The 18,995-nt window shown below is 42.0% G+C and overlaps 1 protein-coding gene across 2 annotated transcripts in view; it reads left to right on the top strand.

Moving 5' to 3' along the window:
- Positions 1-289: 289 nt before the first annotated feature.
- Mki67 (marker of proliferation Ki-67) overlaps positions 290-18,995 on the top strand; it is a 29,305-nt gene continuing 10,599 nt past the window's right edge. Inside the window, exons 1-11 of one of the 2 annotated variants that reach the window (XM_052713041.1) lie at positions 290-578; positions 2,773-2,851; positions 2,940-3,055; positions 5,474-5,558; positions 8,014-8,059; positions 8,486-9,499; positions 14,542-14,717; positions 15,542-15,803; positions 15,890-16,008; positions 16,107-16,278; positions 18,148-18,303. In XM_052713041.1, coding sequence (XP_052569001.1) covers positions 487-578; positions 2,773-2,851; positions 2,940-3,055; positions 5,474-5,558; positions 8,014-8,059; positions 8,486-9,499; positions 14,542-14,717; positions 15,542-15,803; positions 15,890-16,008; positions 16,107-16,278; positions 18,148-18,303 — 2,317 coding nt within the window. In that variant the 5' untranslated portion in view covers positions 290-486. The remainder of the gene's footprint in view (positions 579-2,772; positions 2,852-2,939; positions 3,056-5,473; positions 5,559-8,013; positions 8,060-8,485; positions 9,500-14,541; positions 14,718-15,541; positions 15,804-15,889; positions 16,009-16,106; positions 16,279-18,147; positions 18,304-18,995) is intronic. The other variant, XM_052713042.1, reaches the window with a different exon arrangement.

Raw genomic sequence — 18,995 nt, forward strand, 5'->3', positions numbered from 1 at the left:
TTGGCCCCGCCTTCCTATCCGGCTCCGCCCCACCCGCCCTTCCGCCGCCTGGCCTCCACCTCCGGCTCCGCCCCCTCCCGTGTCACCCTTCCCATTGGTCTCTCGCTGCGCCGTCTGGTCCAATCGCAGCACTTAGCGCCAGAATTTGAACCGCCGTTTTCGTTTGAATCGGGCGGGCGCGGCGGGCAGCCTTGGCGCGGAACTGCCTTGGGAGGCACTCTGCGACGCGGGCGGCGGGCGGAGGGCGGCGGGCGGCGGGCGGCGGGCGTCTGGGACGCGGGCGGCGGGTGTGCGGGTCGGGGCGGAGCCAAGGACGCGGGTGGCCGTGGTCAGATCGCCGCGGCCGAGGAGCCGACGACTCTGACGCGGACTGGACCGGGTGAGCCGCGGCCAAGGCTGACCAGCGAGGACTGGCGAAGGGGCACGGCGAGCTTCACCGGGAGGCCACTCCGCCCTCGGCCGCAGTCACTGACGGCCGGGCGGACCATGGCGTCCTCGGCTCGCCTGGTCACCATCAAGCGGAGCGGCGACGACGGCGCGCACTTCCCGCTGAGCCTCAGCTCCTGCCTGTTCGGAAGGTGAGCGCGCGCGCGCGCGCGGAGGGACCGGGGTGACCCCGGGCCGTGGCCCTGCCGCCCTTGGCGCTTGGCGGGGCTGTCCCTGTAAGACGTTCGGAAGTCATGCTCCGGTGCTGGGAGCTTCCCGGATGGAACCGGGATTTTACACTTGGTAGGCGCCAAGCTGACTTCAGTGTCACGCCGCTCCTGCACTGTGGCTCTGAGGCAGCCGGCTGTGGCTCCAGATATTCTGGAAACATGAAGATAGGAGAGCCCTGTGGGGGTGCCCTAGGAGAATTCCCCAGTTCTCTTCCTCCGTGGGTCGGATAATAACCCTCCTCCCTGAGGCCTTCTAGGCGGTTGCTTGGCGTTGCCGCTTTTGCCCAGTTAGACCCCTTATGGCCCTTTCTGCCGATTTTAAAATGTTACCCGAGAAGGTGCTTTTAAAGAAAGCTCGTCTTTCCTAACACCGTGCAGGTTGGTGACTGGTTTTTAGATTTTTTGTTTGTCTGTTTCCCAATAGACTAAGCTCGAAGGCAAGGGCTGCCTTGTTAATGATTACATCCCCAGCGTCCCATATGGTGCCTGATACTTAAGATCTCAGTGGGTGTGTGACCTAGGGTGAGCGTCCAGCAGGAAGAGGGAGATTTGGATTTGGGGGGTCAGTCGAGGATGATAGTTCTCAGGGAGACATTTGGCAAAGTCTGGTGACATCTTATCATGTCACCCTGGGAGAGGTGTCTGTAGCAAGTATCACTGAGTGAGCAGAGAGACGTGGTGTGTTTGACAGTGAACAGGGCCTTGCGGAATTCTCTGGTCCAGAATGTCTGTGGCATTTAGGTTAAGAAGTATGGACGGTAGTGGTCTTTTCTGCCCAGTAAAACGGAGTTCTAAGATAGCGTCTCTGTCTGGTGTGATTCCCAAAGCCTACATTTTCTTGAGAGTAAGGATGCTGTCACTTTCCGTAGCTTTTTGTTGTTATTGTTGTTCAAAAGAAAAGCTATTCTTGTCACAAATGTCATTCATTTTCAATATTCTGCAATATTAATTAAATATACTTTTTGCAAGTTTCAAAAAAGTTGAAAACAATTCATGTTTGGTTGTGTGGTATTTTTAGGAAGTGATATGCTTAAACAGCTGAGCAGCAATTCTTAACCTGTGGGTTGCGACCCCCACCCAAAAGACAATCAGAAAACACGGATATTTACATTATGATTCATAACAGTAGCAAAATTAATTATGAAGTAGCAGCGAAAATAGTTTTATGGTTGCGGGGGGGGGGGGTCACCACAACATGAGGAACTGTATTAAAGTGTCACAAGATTAGGAAGGTTGAGAACCACTGCTGTAGAGGTTCACAGGAAAACAGACAGTATGTATTTTCAGGCCTTTAAAGTTCAGAATGGATGCTATCGGGGAAACTCCTGGTTTGTGGATGGGTTCGGAACCGTCCTTGCTGTACTGTGCTACCACAATGCTGCTTTCTAGAAAGACAGTTCTAAACTAGATACTGTTTTTCATTGCCTGGTATAATGTGAGGATATTTGAATCTGTCAACATGCTGTGGTTTTGAAACAATAGTGAAAAACTCACATGGATATACTGTGTGCCATATACGCAAGTGACACACACAACTCTAACTGAATAGCATCATGGGTGTTGGTATAGACCTGTGTATGAAGAAACTGAGGCACTGATTACCTACAGCACATTTTATGCTAGTACCTTTCTGTGTCCTTAAATACTTACATTGTTGTAAACACATTAATTATAAAGTTCTCCTAAACTGGTAATAAAGTGCTCCATTATTTGTGTCTTTTTTTTTTTTTTTTTTTTTGCTTTTGCTTGTTTGAGATAGGGTTTCTATGTGTAGACTAGGCTGGCCTTGAACTCACAGAGATCCTCCTGCTTTTGTCTCTCTAGTGCTTTAATCTCTCTAGAGATTAAAGGTGTGTGCCACCACTGTCTGGCTATAGTATAACTATTTATATGAAAGGTAATTGATTATGTATTCTAGTGCTTTTTAATATAATTATTCTGAAGTACTAGAAGTTTTAATAATTTATGGCTTCTTAGGCAGTACTGTGTTATTGTGTCATTACACTTAGAGTCTAAGCGTATTACTCAAATTCTGTTTGTTTAAATTTGAGGTGTTTTTTTTTTAAGTTGCACACCCCCATAAAAACCCTTACCACTTTTTTTTATTATTATTAAGGAGTATTGAATGTGACATTCGTATCCAACTGCCTGTAGTGTCCAAAAAACATTGCAAAATTGAAGTCAATGGGCAAGAGGTAAGTGGGTTTTGGAAATCAACTTTTAAAGCTTTTAAATTTGATTTTAAGCAAATCCTTAGTATTTTCTTCTCCTCTCCACTCGCAGGCAATATTGTATAATTTCAGTTCCACAAATCCAACGCAAGTGAATGGGGCTACTATAGATGAGCCTGTGCAGCTGAAACATGGAGATATAATAACAATCATTGACCGGTCTTTTAGGTAGGCCAAAACTAATTCTAAATACTGTGCTCTTTTAAACCATGAACTAGTACCACAGTTCAACTGTGATCCTTTGGTGCTGATGGGTGTTGGAAGGGATGAGTGTGTGTGTGTGTGTGTGTGTGTGTGTGTGTGTGTGTGTGTGTGTGTGTACAGATGCTTGCACCTGTGCTTATGGAGAATAAAGGACAACCTCAGGTGCGGTCCTCAGGATATGGGTCGCCCTTTTTTTTTAACTGGCCTGTGATTCACCAAGTAGGCCAGACTGGCTAGACAGCCAAGCCCAAGGGCCCTCCTGTCTTTGCTTTCCCAGTGTTGATGATACATCTTCAAATTCCCAGCTCTTCGGCCTTTAAAGAACAGTTATGTTAAACTGAGGCAATTGGGCTGGGTTCTAACCCATGACTGGTGTCTTTATAATAAGAAAAGATTAGCACACAGAGATCCCAGGGGAGCAAGTGCACAGAGGGGAAGCACAGAGGTGAAGAGGCAGAAAGAGTGCTGCTGGTCAAGGAGGCCCAGAGGAAGCCATTCCTGCAGACACCTTGGACTTGGACTTCCAGGCAGAACTGTGAGCAGCACATTTCTGTCACTTAAGGCACTCTATGTTGTAATTATGGCAATCCTAGCAGACTAATACACTACCACCAAGTCACAAGGGTAATTTCTACAAGTTTCTTTTGTGCTGTCTTTAATCACTACTTCTTTCTCTTACTAAGCCACCATGGTGGCTGTAAGAGAGGAGTATCTTTGGGGTCTTGTTACCTGTTGGTGGGCCTCTAAACACTGTAGTTAGCATAAAACTCTGTGTTTGTGCCTGACTGATGCTCTTGTGTGTGTGATTTATAGCATGTTGGGTGCCTTTGGCTTATTTCTTCTCACAATATAGGTATTTCATTAACATTCACAATATACACAGTAATATGTAAGAGCATTCATAGTTTATTTGTTCTTGATGGGCATTTGAATGATTTCCACTTGAAATTTGTCAAGGCTTTCTTTGTGATCAAATGTCCCCCCATTTCCTGTATTTGAAAATGGTATTCGGCAACTACTGAATGCACCATTCTAACTGTATATCTGTTAAATTCTCTATTATTAGTAATCATTTTAATATTTCCCTGCTTAATAGTTTGAGATATATTAAAATCATCCACTGAGGACTTGTTTATTTTTCTTTAATTAATTTCTTTAACACTTTCTGTTTTATATTTTTTGATGTTATACCGGGCATATGGTTGTGGACTCCTCCTGGGCATAATTCTAAATTATGCACAGAATTCTTTGTCATTATAAATATCTCCTATTTTTAGTCACATCTTTTGCCTTAGTGATTCTTTGGGTGATAAATATAAATACACTCAATTCCTTTTGATTAGTGCTCACATAGCACAACTTTTCTACCCCCTTAATTTCAACTCTATAATTCTTTTTTTTTTTTTTTTTTTTTTTTTTTTTTTTTTTTTTTTTTTTTTTTTTTTTTTTTTGGTCTTTCGAGACAGGGTTTCTCTGTGTAGCTTTGCGCCTTTCCTGGAACTCACTTGGTAGCCCAGGCTGGCCTCGAACCCACAGAGATCCGCCTGGCTCTGCCTCCCGAGTGCTGGGATTAAAGGCGTGCGCCACCACCGCCCGGCCATCAACTCTATAATTCTTATGGCTTTTGTTGTCTCTGGGAACCTGCTGTTGAGTGACTTGTCTTTAAATAGACTATTTTCTTTTTTTTGGGAGGGGGGTTTGAGACAGGGTTTCTCTGTGTAGCTTTGCACCTTTCCTGGAACTCGCTCTGTAGCCCAGGCTGACCTCGAACTCACAGAGATCTGCCTGCCTCTGCCTCCCGAGTGCTGGGACCAAGGGCGTGTGCCACCACTGCCTGGCTAAATAAACTATTTTCTTAGATCCAATATCTTGATGGATTTACCCTTAAGTCCTTATAAAATATCCTTTGTCTCTATGAACAATTTGAAGGGACATTTTTATTGATTTGACTCTTTAAAAGAGGCTTGGTTCAACACTGTGATAGCTTGGAGGAAGGTTCCAGATGCTAGCTGTCTTAGATCTTACATAGACAGCATCTAAATTCAAATTAGGCTACTTCACTGAGGTACCAAAGTTTCGTTATACACAGTAAAGGATTTCAGCTGTGAATTGATCACCAAGATCTGTCATGATTCTAGTGCCATCTTCCTAAGATGTGCCTTTCCTCCAGAGAGACTGAAAAACTAGGGATCATAATTCTAGAACGTAGCTCTGTAGTTAGATTTACGTTTAAGTTTTTAGTATAAAAATTTTCCTAACTAAACCAATTTCTTTGTGTAAGGTAATATTATGAACAAAGCCTAAAGTTTGTCCCAGGGTTTATATCTATAACCTATGAACCTGGAGGTTCAAATCCTACACCTGATTCTCTGTGTACTCTAGGTATGAAAATGGAAATCATGAGGATGGAAGCAGCTCAACGGGATTTCCAGGAAAATCACCTGGACAAGTGAGGGGAAATACTCAGGTTTGACTGGTTCTTTATCATGATGGGAACTATTTATATGTTTTAACAAGTCATTTGTTACTTTTAAATTGGTGGCCAAGAACGGCTTTCTGATTATTGCAGAAATATATAAGTAACAAAATAAGGAAATAAGTTGACCATGAACATAGTAAAAATAACTAAAACTCTATTTCTTTTTGGTATTCAAAAACAGAGTGCTAACTTTGTCTTACACTCTACTAGACTGTGTTGTGATCTTACAAGGTTAGAATAGTCTGAATACATAGAAACTGAATGAAAAAAAGATATAAAACAGGAAGAATATGACTGCTCCTAGGTATGGTGGAGGAGGAGGTTTATTGTAGATTTGAGAGCGTAGGCAGAGACAGAGACATCTGGGAGAGTCCAGAGTGAACATGGCCCAGAACAGGGCCATATGAGGAGAAGTGGGGTTGGGGAGAAGAGTCTCCTACCAAAAAGGGGTGGCTTGGGCCAAGAGACTGGCATAGCTAAAATGGTTGAGTTATATAAGGGCCAGAGGAACTTGAGGAGGGCATTCGAGCCCGTGAGCTAGAGAAGTTTAGGTTAGTGGATGGAGTATGCCAGCCAAGAGGACCCTATAACAGGTAGAGAGTAAGGAATGCTGGGAGAACCTGGTGGCCAGCATCCACTTTGATGGGCATCTCAGTTAGCCATTTGTCCCAGATTTGAGACCTAACAGAAGTAAAAGAGACATCTCATGAGTCATTTTGTCCCCTACTCAATTGTGGCTGTCCATCACTGTGTGTCTAAATAATTACATTGTGAAAACTGAGTGCTGAAGAAGCTTCCTAGTTTAGAAGAAAGTGAGTCTAGTGCTTGTCATGTGAAGGAATTCTGTCACTTGAGAATATCAGCAAGATAACTGCCATTGCTATCATTTACTAAAGCACAATTGTGGACACATGATTAGAGGCTTAGTGGGACTCAGTAACGTTAGGGTAAATCTTGAGAATCTCTGTCTCTCCTTTTAGAATGCTAGTCAAATTGCTACCATGAATTAGCTGCAGTTCCTTGGATTAGGAGCCTTAGAGTTTGCCTGCATTTAGCAACAGACACTTTTCCTTCAAGATCTCTGTCATGTTAAATACTGCTTCTTCCTTAGAAGAACCCAATACTCATCAACCCTTGGTGGAAGCTATTTTTGAGGTATCCCACCACACACCAGCCACCTTTCAACTTGTTAATAAGTGTAAGAAAATAAAATTATTGGTAATTGTAGATCTATGGGATAGACAAGTACCACTCAATGATTGATGAACTGTTTGTTTACTAGTCTGTTAAGTGTTAAAATTCAATACATATAATGTCATAGTAATATATTAGGAATTTCATGCCTGTTTAATATAAACATTAAAATTACAGGATTTGGAAGATAGGTCTGTGTAAAATGCTTTTTCTGAAAACATATATACCTGAGGTTTGATAATCTAGAACCTTGGTTAAAAAAAAAAAATCTGGATGTCTACCATGTACCTGTAATCCCCATCACTGAGAAAGCAGAGATAGGAGGATTCCTGGTGTTGGGTGGCCAGCTAGTCTAGCTAAATTGTTGAGGTTCTAGGTGAAGTTTGTACCTTGTCCCAAGAAATAAGGTAGTGAGCAGTTGAGAAAAACACCCAATATCAACTCTGTTCATAGCATATACAAATATATATTCTTCACCTCCAAAACTATTCCATACTGCAGAATGTGTAGGGACTGTCTATTGGTTTAGAAAGAGGATTGGATTTGCTATTCAGGCTCTGAAGTTGTAATACTCATGGATGTGCTGCTCTTCTGTGTGACTTAACTTCCCGACTCTTGATACACAGCAGATACCTGCTAGGGATAAGAGCACAGATACCAGTGGAACTGCAATTTAGCACACCCTGAGTGCATTTCTGTGAAACTTACGGTATCTATAGTTTTATGCCTGTGGTGACTTAGCAGATGGGGGAACTTAATTTTAACTTTGTTTCTCCTTTCATGTGATGTTGTAAGACAAAGAAGTTCTAGAAAATGTACTGGGGGGCTGGTAGGGGAGAAGTGGCTTGCAGGTTAAGAGTTTTCTCTGTTCTTCCAGAGGACCCAAGTTCAGTGTCTGGCCTCCACATTGGGCAACTCACAACCACCTGTAACTCCAACTATTATAGGGTCCAATATTCTGTTCTGGCCCCCACAGGTACCCACACAAATGTGCCTAGACATACACACATACACATAAATATAAAAGTAAACCTTAAAAAAAAAAAAGCTCTTAAGTCAGCTAAGAAATGCTTAGGTCATGGCCACTAACTTTCAAGTCACTTGCATCTGTTTCTCAAGTCTCTAAATGTCATAAAGAAGAAGCATTTTGGCAAAGAATATAATTAATGAAAAGAATATTTTCATTGTTTCACAATGACCACACTAAGAAAGGCACTTAAATTCCTCTTCTTATTTTTCCAATTTGTAGGAACCAGCACGGCGAGCTTCGAGAGCTAGCTTCTCTGTTGACCCTGGTTGGTATTGGTTGGGTTCTGTTCTGGGACTGTCAGCATAAGACTACTATGACAATGGCAAGGGTGGGATCATGGGTACACAGGCATGAAATTCCTGGTCTCCCAAACTCTTAAGAGCCTGGTGCCATTTAACATGCCAAACTAGAGCAGAGAGCTGGGTAACTTCTTCCCTAGTACTTGCTGTTTTAGTGTCCATTTAATCTTGAGTTGTCTAGTGGGATATGTTAACATCACTGGTTATTCAAAGCTAATGTATTTATCTGGATGGAAACAGCATTATAAGACAAGTGTAAGGAATTAAGTAATTTGTGGACTAAATGAAAAACTAGGTTATAAGGCAATTTAAAATAAGGTACCGGATTCCAAAAATGTTAGTCATTGAGAAAATGTTGAACTTCTGTTTCTTATTTCATATTTATTGCCAAGATGGGAAAGGTCAAGATGCCAAAGCTTCGAAAACCACTGCTTCAAGAAGATCTTTGGTACACACCAAGAGGCTCTCTGGAGACAGTTCAGTCTCAGATGGCTCAAAGGACAGTGTTACCCAAGATCCATCCAATACCTGTTCTTCAGGGCATGTAGAACAGCACAGTGGCAGAAGCACAGGAGAGCCCACATCGGGTGGTCTCTTTAAGAAGTCCGGGGCTACAGGGAGTAGTTACAGGGAACTGAAGTCTTCTCCTGCACAGAGCCTTAGCAACAGCAAGAAAAATGACTCTCCCTTTGAGAAACTTTATCAGTCGATGAAGGAAGAGTTGGATATAAAATCACAGAAACAGTCTCATAGAAAGTCAGAACCACATCGTGAATGTGTAGCAGGCAAAGATACATGGGAAACAAAGCTATTGGTGTCATGCAAGTCAAGACCAAAATCCAGTGGAAGCACACCTGGGACTGCAGCCTCTTCACCCAAAGGAGACAAGATCGGGGCTGAGACACAGAGCAATGGTGTGCGGCCTGTTGAGACTTCTGCAGAGGCTCTGAACCCCAGCTTTCCTCTCTCTGAGACAGCTAAGATGAAGACCCCTGTGCGAAATTCACAGCTGCTTAAGAACGAAGACTTGCATGTTACTGGCAGGAGAGAGTCTGTGAATCTGGGTGAAAGTGAAGGTGCCAAGGCAGGTCATAGGATAGTCACTCCTAGGAAGATGGGATCTAGAAATCAAACTTCAGTGAAAGTTGAAGATGCTGCCAGCCCTGCTGATACACCAGAAAATCTCTCTTCCAAAAAGAGGAGGAGTATTCCTGCAAAGGTAGAAGTGCTGTCTGCTGAAACACAAAACCGGTTCTCTTCAACTCAGCACCTTGCTCCAAGTGAAAAGAAAACTCCGAAGGATTCCTTCAGCAAGCCTGAGAAATTGGCCACTGCAGCTGAGCAGATTTGCTCTGGGCTACCTGGTCTTAGTTCTGTTGATATCAGCAACTTTGGTGACTCCATTAGTAAGTTGTTTAACTGTAGATTTACTTTCCCTAATAGGTTAATATCTACCCTATGTATTATGAGCTAACAAGGTGTTCATTCAGTGTATGGGTACAGAAGACTTTGCCTTTTATAAGTAATAACAAAGGAGGTGTAGCTAGTTTAGGAGGGAACCACATCACAGGACTGACTTCAGGAAAAATGTGATTTTCTTTTACAATCATAATGGCTTTTCACTTACCGCCTGGTTCTGAATACCAGTTGTATTTTGTGAGGTTGGTCCTTGGGAATAAACCATGGACAGTCCTTTGAGCATCACTGAACATAGTGACCCTTGGGTGTTCACACTCTTTTCTCAGTCTCTTATAAGCACTTTATTATAGACACTGGAATGGACTCAGGTTTCTACACCAGCAAAGTTCTGTGTGTTTCCAAGGCATTAACGTTTTGTTTTTAAATTTTTATTACATTACTTATTTGTATATATGGGGAAAGGGAGTGTTGTTGGGGTTTTTTTTTGGCTCTTTGGGGGGCCCACCACCCAGCTCCCAAATAAATCACACACTGAGGCTTATACTTAATTACGAATGCCTGGCCTTAGCTTGACTTAGTTTCTAGCTAGCTTTCCTTATCTTAAATTATCCCGTCTACCTTTTGCCTGTTCTCTAACTTTGGTAAATCTCACTTTTTTTTTTTTTTTGGTTTTTCGAGACAGGGTTTCTCTGTGTAGCTTTGCGCCTTTCCTGGAACTCGCTTTGGAGACCAGGCTGGCCTCGAACTCACAAAGATCCGCCTGCCTTTGCCTCCCGAGTGGTGGGATTAAAGGCGTGCGCCACCACCACCCGGTAAATCTCACGTTTACTCCCTGGCTTGCTGTGCAGCTGGGTGGCTGGCCCCCGGAGTCCTCTTCCTCCTCTGGCTCCTAGATCTTAGCTCTCTCCTCCCAGTTTTCTTCTTCTATATATATTCTCTGCCTGCCAGCCCCATCTATCCTTTCTCCTGCCTTGCTATTGGCCAGTTCTGTATTAAACCATCAGGTGTTTTACACAGGCACAATAACACAGCTTCACAATGTAGCTGGAAGTTTTCCTGTGTCCCGCCCAGTCCTGCAGCCACTCAGACCCAAATAAACACACAGAGGCTTATGTCAGTTATGAATCACATGGTTATGGCCTATGGCTCAATTTTCTTGCTAGCTAGCTCTTATAACTAAACTCAGCCCATTTATATTAATCTATGTTACCACATGTTCTGTGGCTTTACCTGTGTGCCATTTTATGCTGCTCCCGGGAAGGCAGGCTGGCGTCTTTCTGCCTCTCCTTTTTCTTTTATCCTGGATTTTCCTGCCTGGCTCCATCCTGCCCTGCCATAGGCCAATGCAGCTTTATTTATCAACCAATCAGAGCAACACATATTCACAGCATACAGAAAGACCATCCCACAGCACTTCCCTTTTTCTGTCTAAACAAAAAGGAAGGTTTTAACTTTAACCTAATAAAATTACATATAACAAAACAGTTATCAAGCAAGAATACAGTTACAATATCTAATGTATTAATATTTGGCAAATTCAAAGAAAATATTCTATTTATACTATATTTGTGAGTCTAAGGTTTCATATCTAACTTATCTTTTATCATAACCAAGGAAAATTATAACTATTTGGTCTTCAACTACATCAAAGATCCCAGAAGGATATAATATTGCCTAAGTAAACAGGAAGTGCATTGTAAGCAACTTCCAACAATTCTGGAAATGACAGAGACAGCTGCCTGCCTGGACAGTCATTCAAAATTCCTCTGTAACATTGGGGGCATCCATCTTTAGCCAATAGACCTTGAGTTTTTTAGTTGCTTCTCCATGTGTCCTATAGAATATTTGACAGTCTCCTCTGAAGCAGGAACCTGAAGAACTATTTTGCCTTGCAAAGTTCACTGGTCATTTTCCTATGGGTCCTGCATGTCCAGTTTATATAGTATATTATCAGCAGTCCAGTCAAGAGCAGTTTCTTGCCCATATGGCTATTTTTGCAAAGAAGATAAACTCCATATAGAGTATCTTCGATGCCCATCTTTCTCTTTGAAGTAAATCGGTGCTGCCAGGAGCAAACATGTTTCACTGTCGAGAAAGTCTTAAGTTTTTAAAACATTTTAAATGCCATATTCTCTAGGTCTTTGAAGTATTTGAAGATTATATCTATGTATACCTAAAAAAACTTAACTAACATGGCTATAAGTTTGACTATCATAGAAAAATAATTAATCTGTATTTCTTAATTATCTATTATAATTTAAATGAGTTACATAAACATAATACCTTAAACGAGAGTAGAAGTATATATACAGTATAACAAAATTAACTTTAAATTTGTATTAATAAACCAAAATCCATAGCAATATAAAACATTTTAAACAAGTTGTTGTTCTTTATCCTATCATATCTATATTCCCTTTTCTTTAGAAAGAGATTGCATTTACAAACAATATTTTGGGAATTTGGGCATAGCTTCTCATACTACTTCCTGCTGGTTGAGGGTGCTGGCAATCTTATGGGGATCCTGAGACAATTAAGAATTATGGTCATAGCTGGGCGGTGGTGGCGCACGCCTTTAATCCCAGCACTCAGGAGGCAGAGCCAGGCGGATCTCTGTGAGTCTGAGGCCAGCCTGGTCTCCAAAACGAGTTCCAGGAAAGGCGCAAAGCTACACAGAGAAACCCTGTCTCGAAAAACCAAAAAAAAAAAAAAAAAAAAAGAATTATGGTCAAGTCCTGACTGGAATAGTCTATGAGGATGCATTGTCTGAGCCAGTTCCCTTGAAACTGTTTTTGGATGTTGGATCATCTGGGCCATGGTGTCATTGGAGATCTTTCAGGGGGTTTTGGCTGACCAAAACATATTAGCCTGGAAGCAATCCACAGGTTCTCATCTTCTGTGGAAACAAAAACAGAACCTTTTTTCCAAAGCAACGTATCCTTAGACACAAATTTTGAAGTCAAGATACCTTTAAAATATATATATATATATATTGGCTTAACTCAGCAGCCTATACAATCAAATGTCTTTCTGCAGTTAAAAATCCCAAAGACAACACAGTCCAGATTCTCTATGTAATTGTTCATCTTTATGTGGCTTATTTTTATATTACTTTTACTGTCTCTTTAAAGACATTTTAAAACTATTTCTTTATATAACTACATATTCCTTTCTCTCTCTTTTCCAAGCCTACGTACATTTTTACACACATTGTAAACTGTTTAGAGGTTTATTCCATCTGAATGTGTCTTATTGTGAATCTATTGCTTTAAACTGCAGAGTGATTAGGACATACGCCGCAGCCTTGGCTGCTGACTCTGCCCCCAGCATGGTGGTTGTAGGTTTACCGCCAGGAGCCATGTGCACAGCCAACTCTGGGAAGCAGTGGGACTGTGCCTTCATCAAGGGGCGTGTAGCCCAGAAACTTTTTTTTTTTTTTTTTTAATGTACTAGCAAAAGCTAAATCCGCCACACTGTGTGCTGTGCAACTTGGAGACGCCACTGTGTACTGTAGCAGAAATCCTCCATGCTGCTTAGCTTATGGTGGCTGGTGGCCAGCTCCATCTCACAGGGAGCTATCTGAGATAAGTCTCTACACTGTTACTGGCATGAGACTGTGAGATTAGGAAGCCTAGTGTGCCTCCATTTCTCTGCATTCAGAATCATTAAGCTTTCTTAGATCTATGTGGATCAATGCCTAGCAGTGAGTGCCAAATGTAGCTGGGCAATAGTCCTGCCCAGTCCTGTAGCCGCTCAGACCCAAATAAAGACAGAGGCTTATATCAATTGCAAATCACATGGCCATGGCCTATGGCTCAGTTTTCTTGCTAGCTAGGTCTTGTAACTAAACTCAGCTCATTTCTATTAATCTATATGTCACCACATGTTCCATGGCTTTACCTGTGTGCCTTTACATGCTGCTCCCTAAACGGCGGGATGGTGTCTCTCTGCCTCTCCTTTCGCTTCTTATCTCTCCTGGATTTTCCTACCTTGCTCCATCCTGCCCTGCCATAGGTCAATGCAGCTTTATTTATCAACCAGTCAGAGCAACACATATTCACAGCATACAGAAAGACATCCCACAACATTACAGAGTTAAACAAATGCAATATAAACAAAAGTAACATACCTTAAATATTCTACTACAAGGGAGTATAAGCATGTGCCATGGTGTTCATGCAGGAGTCTGAGGACAACTTGTAGGGGTCAGTTCTCTCCTTCCACCATGAGCCATATTGGTCCCAGGGATTGACCCTAGGTCCTTAGGCTTGTCAGCAAAGCACCCCTACCTGCTGAGCCATCTCACCATCTACAGAAATCTTTCTCTTTATCTCTGTTACAAACACAACCTGACAACCCAAGACTGCATAGTAAGTAGCCTGTGGCATCTTTCTACACACCTGTTTCATGCTGGCTCATAGAAATGAAAGATTCCAGACTCCCGTGCACCAACCTTTATACCAGGCAGAGTTTCTGCCCTTGGCCTTTGGTGTGACGGTTCCTTGGTGACACTTGTACCCACCAGCCAGTGTCCCATTGAGCTTCATAATGGAGTGTCTGTCCTGGACAAGGGCTTTATGTGGTTGTTCATGACGTTGTATAATGGGTTTGGGTTTCATGAACTGCCCATAGGCACTACCTAGAGATTTTTCCTGCTTAGTTTATTCATAAAGCCAGTCTCGGTCTGACCCAAGTATATGTATCTTACTAAGTTTCTTCAGGCCATTGCTCATGTTGTGACTCCTGATAGAAAGTGGCACCTGCTGCAAATAACTTTCTGAAGCTATTTCACATACAATTTTCAGTTTTAAGGAGAACTCTAGTTCTTTCCAGTTGAAGTGCATTGCATCTGGTTTCTCCTGAGGTCTTTTAGGAAGTCCTGAGGCTGCTCTGCCTTCACCAGTTTAGTGGATAAAGGTGCCATGTTTCAGTGCCTTGTCAATGCATTACTAATGCTAGTTTGAATTAAATTCTAAGTCCTGGCATGGTGTTTACATTCTTCTTTCCATGTTTGCATTCCCTACTTTAGACAAGTGTGAGGGAATGTCTGTGAAGAGAAGACGTGTATCGTTTGGTGGTCGTCTAAGACCTGAATTATTTGATGAGAACTTGCCTCCTAATACACCACTCAAAAGAGGAGAAACACCGACCAGGAGGAAGTCACTTGCCACTCACACTCCAGCTGTCCTGAAGAAAATCATCAAGGTAAGCTGGACAGTCAGAATTGTGTTTATATGTTGTGGCTCACAGATAGTCCATGTTCCACCCAAAACCCAGGCAGAGGTTGAATGACAATTGAGATCTTATTTTTCTACCACTTATCTCATGCCCAGAAACAACCATATGGGTTCTGGGGTGGTTCTAGGAGGTAAGGTGGTATGCTGGGCACTTTCCCTTTGAAGAAGACCCTGATACATCCATAGGGCCATATAACTTCCTGGGGCACACTGACACCATTTAAAAGACTGAAGACAGCAGCATATGTGATCACAAGGATTGTTTTGTTTTCTTCTGGAAGCATAATGGCATTGAGGTTGTAGGAAGGAAAATCTTTGGTAAAACATCTGTCTTCTGCACATTCAGCTCCTTAGACTTTTGACCCTCTGTCACTATTTTGTTGCTTTTCCTTGGTGTAACTTCATAGCTCGAGTTCCTAAAAAGGCTCTGGACAGCTTTATTCTGTTAGTACCAAAAGGACTGGTAGTCCTGTCTAACCCCTTCCTATCCCATCTCTCAGAAGTGAGCAGCCACCTCCATGCAGACCTCAGAGCTGATGTTGGCTGGGATGAAATCAGAGTGCCTTGTTTCACTAAGCAATGTCCCCATTTCTTTCCATAAGAAATTGCTCAGTTCAGACTCTACTGATGCATATGCCCCCTTCTGCTGAAATGAATGGGACAACTGACCCTTTCTTATTCTTGAAAGGCAGAATTTAAAAGCTACATGGTTTATTATAAAGGTTTTTAATAGACACTACAGAGATGTTACCTCTTTGGTCAGATTTCTCATAAACAACTCTGCCTTATCAGGAACGGCCTCAGTCACCAGGTAAACAAGAGTCTCCTGGAATATCTCCACCAAAGGCAAATGATCTAAGACGCAGATCAGGCAGGAGCTCTCCTGCTTCCAGTGACAGCAAATCCTTACATCAGACAGACACTCCCAAGAAAGCAGTCAGGAAGAGTGGCAACCTGCCTGCCAAGAGAGCATCCATCAGCCGAAGTCAGCATGACATTTTACAGATGATTTGCTCCAAAAGAAGGAGTGGTGCTTCTGAAGCCAACCTGATTGGTTAGTGTTGTCCTGGGCAAAATATTTCAAGCTCAATTTTCTTATGCTGAGTTTTGAAAAGTTTCACTGTCTTTTCCTTTTGACAGTTGCAAAATCATGGGCAGATGTCGTAAAACTCGGCACAAAACAAACACAGACAAAAGTTGTAAAACATGTTCCTCAAAAGCAGACGAGCAAAAGACAAAGACGACCCACTACTCCAAAGGTACAGCGCTCCAGCCATGCATTGCTTTTGTTCTCGATTGCCACGAGCATACATTGTTCAAGCTGTGATATTTTGTCTGTCTTGGCTTTTGTCTACAGAAACCTACAAGCAACCTTCACAATCAATTTAGCACAGGCCATGCAAACTCTCCCTGTACCATTGTAGTAGGGAGAGCTCAGATTGAAAAAGTAAGCATGCCTGCTCGGCCCTACAAAATGCTGAACAACTTGATGTTAAACCGAAAAATGGACTTCAATGAAGATCTGTCAGGTAATGCAGCCTGAATGCCTGTAGTCACAACCTTCTTGGTCCTTCTGTTTGTGACTTTCTTGGTGTTTGTTACCTCCACCCCACCCCACCCCACCCCTTGCAACCACTTTAGAACCCCAGCTGGGAGCTCATTGGCAATGAGTGTGACTACAGAATAAGCAATTGAGCCAGTTTCTTGCATCATAATATTCAAAGATGAAATTGGTTGAAAGTAGAGAACAGGTCTCTGACAATTTGGGGAATCTGTCCTATAGGAATCAGGGATAGAAATTTCAAGCGTGTATCCTCTGGTGAGCTGCGTGTGTACAGAAAATGGAAAGGTGCTTTGTGGTGTGAGAGTAAAGGGCTCTAGTACTAACTTTGGAGGAGTTGCACTGATGGCTGATCCAGGGAATCAGTTGGTTTAAAGCAATATTAATGCTTCTTCAAGATTCACTTTCTTTCTAGAGAGTTTAACTGCTTGCTGAGAGGGAATCATATAAAAGAGTTCTTTTGAACCTTTGATAATTGAATGGTTTCCACTCTATTTTGAATATCAGTCAAAGTGTGGCTGGCTGCTTAGACTTACTCTCAAGAAAGCATATTTGTTTCATGTTCCTCAATATGTGATAGTTTCTAGTTGTAGAGTTTGGAAGAGAATTAAGATTTGCACTGAGTAGGTAGAATCTTATTTTTATTTCTTACAGATTAGGAATAGAAAATGACCAAACACCTCAGTGTATGTTTGTGAATAGCCTCTCAAAGAACTGTATTTGGATCAATTCATTTATCTTTATAAAAATAAAAGACAAAAACAAAAGGTAGATAAGGGTATGTGTGTGATTATAAATTATGAGTGTGTGGTGAATAAATATATTATATTTCAAAAACTCAAAGATAAATAAGATTTTAAGTACACAGTGCCTGAGACAGTGGATTGTCATTAATGTTCCTTCCTCCTAGACCCATTCTTAGAGTCAGACAAATCTTATCCCTTGGTGTAGGCAGCCCCCACCCCCTTTTCTTTGTTTCTTGAGACAGAGTCTTAACTATCCAGGCTAGTTTCAAACCTGCAGAGATCTGCCTGCTCCTACCTTCTTAGGGCTACCATGCCTGGCTTGCCAGCTTCCATTTTAAAACAGTAGAAAGTCAACCCTTTCACATATTTCAAGTAAAGCCCAGAAGGCTATGGAAGAAGGAGACTTGCTGAACAGACTAGTGTGGATGGGCACTTCAGAGGTTCTCAGACCCATTCTGTGGTGAGTGCCAGCTCAACTTCTTATTCTGTGGTGGCCTCAAGACAGGAGCATGGCACATGACATGAGCTTTTCAGGAAGCTTAATCTTCCATATAGAGTTATGTCACTACTGCCTTTTGGTTTTAAAGTGAATGGGAATGGCACTTAGATTAAAGTGTATGTGCCTACATGCGTGTTCTTGATAGCACTGAAAACTGTCAATATTCTAATGTATGGGCATACATTATTTGTACCTAGGATTTAGATCCTGAGAAACCTAGGATTTCTTGAGCACAGAACAAAGCCCTTAGGTCATTGATTCCTCCTATTGGATATTCCCTGAGAAGAGGTACCTGTGCCCAGCTTTTGTCCCCCTGTCAGGGCTTATTTTTGGGAACTAGTTTAGAAGACTACAGTGGTCAACTAAATCACTTGATTTCCTTTCCCATAGGAGAAAGTTAAAGAAGCTGGATATATTTTGTCTTCTCATCTGCCCCCCTCCTCTCGCCCCTTTTAAATGAGCATGTTAACAAAAATCACCATTTTAATGAGATGATGTATACCTGGAATCTGAGAGCTGCTCTGTCATCTAGCTTGTCCTGTGTGAGGAATGGGATAATGTAAACCATGTTTCCAATATTTCCCTTTATCAGGACTAACTGAAATGTTCAAGACTCCAGTGAAAGAGAAGCAGCAGCAGATGAATGACGTGGGCTCCATTCTTTCCAATTCAGAGAATTTACCTGAAAAACAGTTTCAAGTCACTAATTCAGGAGACAAACCTCTGCCTATCACCTCAGAGACTTTAGGTTGGTTTATTTGTCTGTTTCCACTGCTGTACTTTAGAATGGGAACTTGAAGATGGTTTTTTTCTTTATGGGCAATACTGTATTCCTTCTCCATAATAGCTTTCCCTGGTGAAATGCCATTTCCACCTTCTCTGTTCTGTTTTCAAGCAGACTGTAGTTTTACTAACATTAGTCATTGACCTAGCAGGGAAGGAAGAATTATTGACTCAGTTAATAAGTTTAAATGATGTCTGTATGCTTTTAACTTCTTTGTTATAAGAGGGTGGAAGCACAAACAGTACATTTGGCCTGTCATATATAAATTACACAAATTAAGAGTTATTGCAAGGATAGAGGTGCAACTCAATTGTGGAATGCCTGCCTGGCATGCAGGACAATCTGGGTTCAGTCTCTAGTGTTGCAAAAATTTGGTGTGATACCTGTAATTCCAATACTTGGTAGGTGGAGGCAAGAGGATTAGAAGGTCATCATTGATTACATATAGAGTTCTAAACATACACAATAGAACCTGTTACTTCATTAGTGAATCAAGACAATAAATGTGTCTGATGTTTCAGAAGAAAAATTGCTTGTCTTCAGGTCCATGTCACATGTCATGGCAGCCTTTAGAAGATGCTTGTTAAGGACACTTCACAATGGCCCTTCTCTATCGTCAACTAACATTATAGGACAGACTTGAGATCATCTAGTAG

The sequence above is a fragment of the Peromyscus californicus genome, unplaced genomic scaffold (assembly GCF_007827085.1).
Source record: "Peromyscus californicus insignis strain IS unplaced genomic scaffold, ASM782708v3 Scaffold_4__1_contigs__length_199733344, whole genome shotgun sequence".
NCBI classification, from domain to species: domain Eukaryota; kingdom Metazoa; phylum Chordata; class Mammalia; order Rodentia; family Cricetidae; genus Peromyscus; species Peromyscus californicus.